This window comes from Dipodomys ordii, unplaced genomic scaffold (genome assembly GCF_000151885.1).
Source record: "Dipodomys ordii isolate 6190 unplaced genomic scaffold, Dord_2.0 Scaffold109, whole genome shotgun sequence".
Taxonomy (NCBI): Eukaryota; Metazoa; Chordata; class Mammalia; order Rodentia; family Heteromyidae; genus Dipodomys; species Dipodomys ordii.
The window spans coordinates 3,539,513-3,550,207 of NW_012267325.1; the positions used below are offsets into that span (position 1 = coordinate 3,539,513).

General features: G+C 36.4%; 1 protein-coding gene across 3 annotated transcripts in view; it reads right to left on the reverse strand.

Annotated features, from left to right (window-relative positions):
• The window catches only part of Stau2 (staufen double-stranded RNA binding protein 2), a 310,719-nt gene that overhangs the window by 159,645 nt on the left and 140,379 nt on the right, over positions 1-10,695 (reverse strand). For all 3 annotated transcript variants that reach the window (XM_013028448.1, XM_013028445.1, XM_013028447.1), the window contains one exon: positions 4,206-4,343. In XM_013028448.1, the coding sequence (XP_012883902.1) occupies positions 4,206-4,343 (138 nt within the window). The remainder of the gene's footprint in view (positions 1-4,205; positions 4,344-10,695) is intronic.

The window sequence follows — 10,695 nt, forward strand, 5'->3', positions numbered from 1 at the left end:
ACATAAAGACTTGTACATCTCATTGTTGCAATGGGTCCACCTGTATCCCTATTTAAACGATTTGTTTTTCCCCTTCCCCTCCACAAATTATACTGACATCAAATACTGTGAAAGTAGGGGTTATACTGTGGGGGAGGGACATACATAGCAACAAAGAAATAATCTTATAAATGTGTTAGAAACAATCGCATGAAAGAAAAAAAAGACATTTGAATAAATATCTTAGGGTTCATTTCCCTAACATCACCTTATCTGACCTTTTCTGCTTGACTCAGACATATACTAGATATTGCAAATAAGGGAAACCACGGGACCTATGTTTCTTTGGGTCTGGCCTAAGAAAGAGTTTTGAAATGACATTTACCCAAAAACACACTTATCTTTCACTGGGACACAAATTTGATAAAAATTTGACTTACATATTTTAACAATTTGGAGATCTTAATTATAGGTAGAAAAGTTATTATAAGATGCAATAATAGAGCATGCTGATATGCAATTTTGTTATCATTATTTCATTTGAAAACTTTCAAACTTCATTTGAAAAGAAATCTCCTTTGCAAATAACTACACAAATAATGTCATCAGAGATCTTGTTTATCTAGTAATCAACTCAAGTAACTATATTTTATCACATACAAACTCACTGTTTTTCTGGTAATAGGTAAAAGTGAGTGTATTATCTCTAGACATTTTCTTCCACATTCAGTTATAGAAAATGGTAACACTGCTTAAGGAATTTATACAATAGCCTTTATTTTTCATAAAGTTGCTGCAATATTATAATGAATACTCCAGGGCTTCCAGAAGGGTAAAAAAATATGAATTCAGTGTGAAAACATTTAAAAGCACAGCCAAATGTCTCCACTTGATTAGAATATTTATGAATAGCCATAAAATAGAAGCTGGCTTAAGATGCTCTAAATTCCTCTAAAAAAAAGGGGGGGTACTCAACATCATAGAAAAGGACTTACTTAATACAGCTAAAACAGATTATATTCCTAAGGCATGTTTAAAATTTAGGTGATTTATTTCAGTCTTTAGAAGTGAAAGAATATAACCTAGAAATCTCAAGTGCTAAGAATCTAAGAGCAAAAAGGATTAATAGATTTTGCCAAGTGAAAATACTAGAACAACACTGGTCTGGATCCTAATGACAGCTACACAGTAATGTGTTTACAAACCATAGAAGAATTTCCCCACTTTGGACATCTGGGTTCCCAGCACTGGTTTATCTATGACCCCATTATAAATCTTTATTTCCAAAAATAGCCTGCTCAGTTAGGCAGGAAGCTAACAGACATATATATAATATGTTCATGATGTTGTTTACTAACAACTACATTAGCTATACTATGAGATTAAAAAATATATAGATTAAGAGCCAGGCACCAGTGGCTCATGTCTATAATCATAGCTACTCAAGAGGCTGAGATCTGAGGATTGCAAATCAAAGCCAGCCCAGGCAAGAAAGTCTATGAGACTCTTATTTCCAATTAACCACCAGAAAACTGGAGCTCTTAGTTCAAAGTAGTAGAGCACTAGCCGTGAGCAAAAAAGCTCAGGGATAACGCCTAGGTCCTGAGTTCAAGCCTAAAAATCAACAAAATAAATATATATTAAAAATCAGGAAGGATGTCAAAACTTAATTATGGATGAAAAGTTAGTATGACAGAATATTTGAATGACAAAATGTCATATTCCGCAGTTAATAAAATACTGATTTTATCTAGACTATATGAAAAGTGAGGGTTTTTTTTTCCAATGGAATTCTTTTTAAAGAACAGTTTTTGGAGAATAAAGAAAAATATAGATTGGATATTAAGATTATTCTGATGAAGCATGTCTAATATAAGAAAAACTTTCCATATTTTATTTATTTTTTGGGGGGGTCCAATCGTGGGGCCTGAACTCTGGGCCTGGGCACTGTCCCTCAGCTCTTGAGCTCAAGGCTAGTGCTCTACCACTTGAGCCACAGCGTCACTTCCAGCTTTTTTGTTTTTGCTTATGTGGTGCTGAGGAATCGAACCCAGGGCCTTATGCATGCAAGGCAAGCGCTCTACCACTAAGCCACCTTCCCAGCCCAACTTTCCATATTTTAAAGAGATATATACTAAGTATATAAGGTTAAAATGGAATGTACTATATATGATTTTTTTTCTTTGTATGTTCTTCCCCAATGGTACAACCCCTGTTCTCACTATATTTGATTCCAGTGTCCTACATCTTGTATATACATTTTTCTAATTGGGGGAGGGGAAGGGAAATAACAAAATGCTGAAATAAGGATACAGGATGCCCCACTGTAACAATGAGATGTACAAGACAGTATGTTGAAAAACTTTACAACTTTGGGCAGTGGGAGGGAGAGTTGGGGAAGAAAGGGAGGGTAGAGGAAAAATAAAGGAGGGTGTAACAACGCTCAATAGGAAATGGACTCATTACCTTGCTCATGTAACTGTAACCCCTCTGTACAGTATCTATACAATAAAAAATATATATTAAGAAAAAAACAGCATATGGTTAGAAATTAGCTTTGAAATACTACAGGAAAGTAGAGAGGAAAAAAGGGAAGGAAGAAATAATAGCTAAATTTGGCATGGAAAAATAATAATATAACTACCATGTTTGGGGTGATAGATACATTATGAATCCTTTCATCTTTCTCCACCTTTGGATGTGTGTGTGTGTGTGTGTGAGTGTGTGTGTGTGTGTATGCACACACGCATACACACACATGCTGATCCAAGGGCTTAAACTTGAGGCCTGGGCTCTGTCCCTGAACTTTTTTGCTCAACACTAATCTTTCAAACTTTTTTGTTTGTTTTTGTTTTGGTGCTCAGTTGAAGATAATAGGTCTCACTGACTATGTTGCCTGGGCTAGCTTCAAACCACAATCGTCAAATCTCAACCTCCTCAGTAGCTAAGATTATAGGCAAGAGCTACTAGCATATGACTGGATAGATATATTTCTTAATAAAAAATTAAAAGCAGGGGCTGGGAAGGTGGCTCAATGGTAGAGCGCATGCCTTGCATGCCAGAGGCCCTGGGTTCGATTCCTCAGCACCACATAAGCAAAAAGAAAAAAAGCCGTAAGTGGCGCTGTGGCTCAGGTGGTAGAGTGCTAGCCTTGAGCTGAAGAGCTGAGGGACAGCGCCCAGGTCCAGAGTTCAGGTCCCATGACCGGACCAAAAAAAAAAAAAAATTAAAAGCAGCCAGGCATTGGTAGCTCACCCTTGTAATCCTAGCTACAGAGCTAACATCTGAGGATCCTGAACAGGAAAGTCTGTGAGACTCTTATCTCTAATAAACTATTTAGAAAAAGCCCAAAGTAACATTATGGCTCAAGTGGTAGAGGGCTAGTCTTGAGCAATAAAGCTCGGGGACAATGCCCAGACCAAGAGTTCAAGCCCCACATGACTGGTAAAAAAAAAAATAATTAATTAACTTAATTTAATTAAAGGCAACATTTCTATAAGATTATAACTTGAACTGACAAATGAAGATAACTGGCCAGTCTTTTTTTTTTCAGGATTAATAAACAAATTTTATTTGCCTCATACAGCATGGATTTTCCTTACATTCTCAATTAATTTGCCATTAAAGTGAACTGGCCAGTCTTGAAGGAGAATATTTTAGACATTCTTCCTTGCTTCTATCTCCCAACTGCTTGCCAAAGCTCAAGCAAAACCCATCCCTCAGTTTTCTTGGCTGTGCAATGTAGCAGTCACATCTCAGTAATGCTCAGTCCCAACCAGTTACTAGGCAGCCCAGCTCTCCTTGTATAAATTTCCTAATAGCCCACGAGCTCATGCTCTTGGCCCTATTCCATCCATTACATCCATTCTTCTAATTTTGTTTCTAATTCCATTTGTCTCCAATTCCCAGTAGTTAATGGACTCTGGCTGAAAAATGTAGCACATAAAGTTAAGAGATAGGCATAACATGATAAACTGTGGTAAATAACCTGCATGAACTCACAAGTCTTTCCAAACTTCATGTTGTCTACTCTAACCTGTCCTTGACACTGCTATGTTTCCAACACGCTGATAGGTGAGCCCAGAGGGAATGAGTGCTTTAAACTGCAAAGTTTCATTTTTCCATCAAGTTCTAGTCTATCTTTCCCCCACATCACTATTCCATCCCACAAATTTCTAAATCTTTTTGAAAGTTTTAGAAACATTTAATGTAATGGTTAGAAATACCTGCATCACAAATTCTCGACGTCGAGGCATTCCTCTTTCTGAAAGCAAAATATAATCTGGCTCTTTTTCCTTTTTGGCCTGTTGAATTTGAGCCAAGCGGCTAATAGGGTTCATTCCTTGACCATATTCTGGTCCAGCCTAAAAAATAATTTAGAAACATTTCAAAATATGTTTGTATTAACTTACTACTGAATTTGGTCCCCAGAACTGCAAAAAATAATTAAAACAGAATATACATTTAATACATAAATCATTTCACTTTGAGACATTTAGTCAAGAGAAATGAAATATACTCAAAAGAAGGTAAGTACACAAATATTCACAGAAGCTTTATGTTTATGTATGTGTGTTAGCTAAAAACTAGAAACACACTAAATATACACCAATTGATGAATGTATTAGTAAGTGGCAGTAATCCATTTTTTAAAAGTCATGTAATACTCAGTCATAAAATAGAACCAACAATTCAAACATGACACAACATGAATGAATCTCAAAATAATTATGCTAAGACCAAGAAGTAATAAAAAAAAGCATAGTTTTTCAGGATCTGAGGGTAGAGAATTACAAAGGAGGTATGAGGAAACCTGTGGGTGCTATGCCAAATAGGTTTATTATCCTGATTGTGGTCATGGTTTTAGAAGTGTGCATGCATATATGTATATGCATATACACACATATATATATACACATATATGTCAAGTAGTTTACTTTAAATATGCATAATGTTTGTGTCAATTATAACTCCATAAAGCTATTTTTTTTGTGTGTACATGTCCTGGTGTTTGAACTCAGGGCCTGGCTACCAACCCTGAGCCATTTTTTGGGGGGGAGGGGGGTCCTGTCATGGGGCCTGAACTCTGGGCCTGGGCACTGTCCCTCAGCTCTTCAGCTCAAGGCTAGTGCTCTACCACTTGAGCCTCCACAGCGCCACTTCCAGCTTTTTTGTTTTTGCTTATGTGGTGCTGAGGAATCAAATGCAGGGCCTTATGCATGCAAGGCAAGCGCTCTACCACTGAGCCACCTTCCCAGCCCCCCCTGAGCCATTTTTGCTTAAGTCTAGCCATTTGAGCCACAGATCCACTTTCAGCTTTTTTGGTGGTTAATTAGAAGTAACAATCTCATGGACTTTCTTGGTCAAACTGTCTTTGACCACAATCCTCAGATCTCTGAGTGCTAAGATTATAGGTGTGAGCCACTGGCACCTGGCCAATAAGCTATTTTAAAAAGCTAACCAAATGTCATTTCTAAATTCTGGAACTTAGCACTCTAGCACCTGAACTATGCCTCTAGTTTTTATTGCTTTAGGTTAGTTTTCAGGTGTGGTCTTCTGTTTGCCCAGCCAGCCTCAGACCACAGTCTTATAGCTGTAGGTCTTGTGTAGCTAAAACTACAGGTGTATACCACCATGCCCGGCTTGTCAAGACAAAGTCTTACTAATTTTTTATTAGGCTGGCTTCAAACCATGATCCCTAAAAAATATCTACCTTTCAATTCCTAAGACTACAAGTGTAAGCCAGCAAAGCCAGCAAAGGCAGCTCCAAGTAAGATTTTTTTTCTTTTTTGCCAGTCCTGGGGCTTGAACTCAGGGTCTGAGCACTATCCCTATGCTTCTTTGGCTCAAAGCTAGCACTCTACCACTTGAGCCACAGCGCCACTTCTGGGATTTTCTGCTTATGTGTTACTGAGGAATCGAACCCAGGGCTTTACGAATGCCAGGCAAGCACTCTACCACTAAGCCACATTCCCAGCCCCAAATAAGACTATTTTTTTTTTGAGTGTGTGAAAATACCGAATAGAGGGGTTACAATTACATGGGCAAGATAATGAGTACATTTCTTAACAAGCATTGTGCCTCCTCCTTTGTTTCCCCTGCCATCCCTTCCCATCTCCCACCCCCCACCCTCACCCCCGTTCGTTTTTTGACATAATGACTTGTACATCTCATTGTTGCAATGGGTCCACCTGTATCCGTATTTAAACAATTTGTTTTTGCCCTTCCCCTCCACAAATTATACCAACACCAAATACAGTGAAAGCAGGGGTTATACTGTGGGGGAGGGACATACAAAGCAACAAAGAAATAATCTTATAAATGTGTTAGAAACAATCCCATGAAAGAAAAAAACATTTGAATACTTATCTTGGGGTTCATTTCATCTAACATCAACTTATCTGACCTTTTCTGCTTGTCTCAGACATATACTAGTTACTGCAAATAAGGGAAACCGTGGGACCTATGTTTCTTGGGCCTGGCTTACTTCACTTAACGGATCAAGAAAATATATATATATATATATATATATATATATACAATGAAATTCTATGCCTCCATCAGATAGAATGACATTGACCCATTTGTTAGGAAATGGAAAGACTTGGAAAAAATTATATTAAGACTTTTTTTAATGCAGAAAAACTGTATGATAGGAAATTATAGACAAAACTAATACTAGTGAAGGTTCAAGAAGATATGAGGGAAGAGTGGTTCATAGAGAACTTTTATCTTACAAGGAAATGTCAATACTCAAGTTGAGGACTTCAGTTTTACACCTAATTAACATGTTTACAACTTATATACAAGTTTATATACATAGCTTTTTGCATGTACTGAAAAACTAAACTTTGGTTTTATTTTGTTTTGTGTGTATGTGTGGAGGGAGAGAGAGGGAGAAAGGAGAGGGGGAGAGAGAGAAGAAAGAGGAGAGAGAGAGAGAAAGAGCACGCACGCCAGTCCTGGAGTTTGAACTCGGGCTGGGTGCTATCCCTGAGCTCTTTTGTTCAAGGCTAGCACTCTACCACTTGAGCCACAGGTCTACTTGCAGTTTGTTTGTTTGTTTTTGGTGGTTAACTGGAGATAAGCATGGGCTGGCTTCAAACAGCGATCCTCAGTTCTTAGCCTCCTGAGTAGCTAGGATTATAGGTGTGATCCACCAGCCCCTGGCTTGAAAACCAAATCTTTTATAAATCAAATATTCTTTCTGCATGTGAACTTTCACTATATATTCTTTCTAGAAATGGTGATCTGCATAAATTATATGATCCAAACTTTACTGTTACCTTTGAAGATTTATTCTTAAACAGGTAGGAGTGCCAATGGTGATCACTATGTTACAGGACTGTACATGCTACTCTACTTACACTATGTAAGAGTCTCTGTATAAGCTTAATTTTTCCTGATAACTGTTAGTATTCAGTCTTGAAAATGTCCAGTTCAGAGATGCAGCCTCCAGGTCAGAATTTTCATGGCCTTTTAAACCATGTTTAAGATTTTGGACTTTTTCCAAAGAGTAATGGGAAACTACTAAACGCTTTAATCAGAGGCATGGCAAGATCAGACAGGCATTCCTATAAGATCATACTTTTTAAAAGATCATTTGATGTCAAGAACACTCACAGGAAAGTCAGCCAAAACCTGACTGTACGAGTTCAATATACTGTGATTTGGACCAAAAGGGTGCAAGAAGGGATGGAAAGAAGAGAACTATTAAGATGACAGAGTCAATAGGTCTTAATGATTTACTGGATATAAGGGGTAGAAAAGTTGTTGAAAAGTACCACAGCAGAACTGCAGTACCAGCCACTAAGATTAAATATGCTAGAAAGCAAGGAAGTTCAGAAAGAAAAGTGATGCTCTGGACACAGAGCTTGATGTACCTATGAATTATTACACAATGTTGTTTGACACATAGTAGAGCACAGAAGAGAGCACTTGGGAATCATCTATATAAAGACTGAATTGAATCTCTAGACAAATAAATAAGCCAGTGAAAGACTCTGATAAAAAAGACTAAAAACCATTACTGTAATAGGTAAAAGAAGATGGAGCAAAGGACCCTTTCAGCTTTTGTAAAATGCTGATTTCCCCCTATTTACATATAAAAATAAAAATTAATTGCAAAAGGTGTAAAGAAGAGATGATGAGAAAAGACAAATAGAGATTTCAAAAAAGTATCTTTTCTGAAGAAATCGTCGTAGATAAGAATTCCATATACTAAAAGCCACATGCATAAATTAATTTAGATAAAAAATTAAATTCTGAAAACATAAGAATAGGCTTAATTTCTTTGTTGGACTGAAATTAATTACTAGCATCTTTAACAACCAAGTTATTCCTTGAATAGAATTCCAAGTCTCAGAATATCATCCAAAAACTAGTAAGGACAATCTTATTTAACCAACAGAAAACCAAAAGTGGCACTGCGGCTCAAAGTGGTAGACTGCTAGCCTTGAGCAAAAGAGCTCAGAGACAGTGCCCAGACCCTGAGTTCAAGCTCTATGACCAAAAACAAAAAACAGTGTCCAGTAGTGTTGCTCAAATAGTTAAAGCACTTTCTAGGCAAACAAAGTAATGGGGAGAAGCTGCAGCAACAGGATGGGAGGAGAGAGGAAGAAAAACTAAATCTATAGAAAATTTTATATCCAATATTGGACTGTATTTGAAGTTGCAATTTAAGAAAGAAAACTATATTAAACAACAGACAAAACTACCCAAAGATATAATTATTAAAATTTTACATGTTATCGGTAACTCCTTACAGAGTAAATCTAGGAGGAGTTCACAATTATTTCCTAGTTTCAAATGGACACTAAAGGCAGATATAACTGGATTTAAAACTTGCACTGCTATAAAATCTTGGACAAGTTGTTCAAACACAAGTGGTTTTGTGAGTAAAATGAGATGACTGCTATCATAGTTAAGAGGATCATGAGACCATACAAAAGTTTTACTTTAATAATATCAAAGCAACTCATTCTTCACAGATTTTTTTCCTGTTTCAATGGGACATAAGCCACTGCAAACCCTAGATGTTTAAGACATACATTAACAAGGGAAAAAATAGTAAGACTATTCCAAACTGGTCCTTTTGCTGGTATAAGGTAAGATTATACTTTAAAACATGTAGATTCTAATTCACTACATGCTTGTTGGCTTTGTAAAATAGCCTTACATATCAGGGGATATCTATAGGCTTGATTTTACATAAGACAGACATAGCACAAGTAATTCCAAGTGTGATGTATATAAAGAAAAATGCAGAGGAGTAACCTAGTCTAGGACTGGGGGAGGCCCAGAGAAGGCTTCCCTGAAGAAGTCAAGTTTAAACTGAGAGCTGAATGATGGATAGGGGAAGTTCTGAGACAATGTGCTTATATATTAGAAGCAGAAGCAAATAATTTTGAGAGTTCAAAATGTTTCTCTTGTTCCTCATCTTTGAGGGACAGTTCAACAATCTTGTTTTTTAACAGCTATAGGTAAAAAAGTTCAACAATCTTGTTTTTTAACAGCTATAGGTAAAACAAAGAGTTAAACTTATGTCCTATATATTTTTTAGCCTAACAGCTTTATATTTTTGAATTATTAAATTGTATTGAGTTTGTTGATTAGACAGCTTTTTGCTGTCATTCTGACGTAAAGCATTGTTCTTCCACCACAGAAAAACTACAGATGGTATGTATTTAAATATTTTGAAATATACCACAGATACATTCACATATACATAAAATAGAACAACAATATTAAGTATTGATATAACAATAACAATACAGATATTACATTGTAATATTTATTATGTATGTGGCTAATAATACATGCTTAATAATTACTAATGCACTCTGTGCAGTGCTTCAGTTAAGACTTACAATAAGAGCAGGAAGCAAGTACAAATTATTATTCTCACTTTATAAATGACAACATTTACAAACTGAAAACTGACTCCAAATAGTTACATCCTACCCTTGACTATCTGAATAGAGACTATGAATGAATGCCAGTCTTCTTCAGAAGCACTGACTGATGTCCTTCTAAGAGCAATAATGCCAGTATTCACTAAAAAGAGTATGTATTTAGCTGGGCACTGGTGGCTCACACTTGAAATCTTAACTACTCAAGAGGCTGAGATCTATTGATCTTGGTTTGAATCCAGCTCAGGCAGACAAATTCAAGAGATACTTAACTCCAATTAACCAACAAAAAGCCAGAAGTGAAGGTATAGCTCATGTGGTATAGAGCAATCCTTGAGCAAAAAAAGCTGAGCAAAAAAAGCCAAACAAGAGTGCAAGAGTTCAAGCTCTAGTTCCAACACACACAAGAATCATATTTATGTAGTTACTCATTAATGTAGATACATAATTTTAAATGAAACAAAGGTACAAAGGCATATAAATATCTAAAATATGTCAAAGAAACTCATCAAGGATTATGTATTTCTTATCTATAGTCCTTGATTTTTGAGTAATCTGCTAACCAGGTGAGGCTGACACTTTCTACACTAAACACTGATTTTATCTATTCCAATGTTTGCCGTTTTCTTTTTAAATCTAAATAAAATATGACCCAATAAAAGAAATAGTCACTCTTTCATGAGATTGTTTCTAACGCATTTATAAGATAATTTCTTTGTTGCTTTGTATGTCCCTCCCCCACAGTATTACCTGTGCTTTCACTGTATTTAATGTCAGTATAATTTGTGGAGGGGAAGGGGAAAAA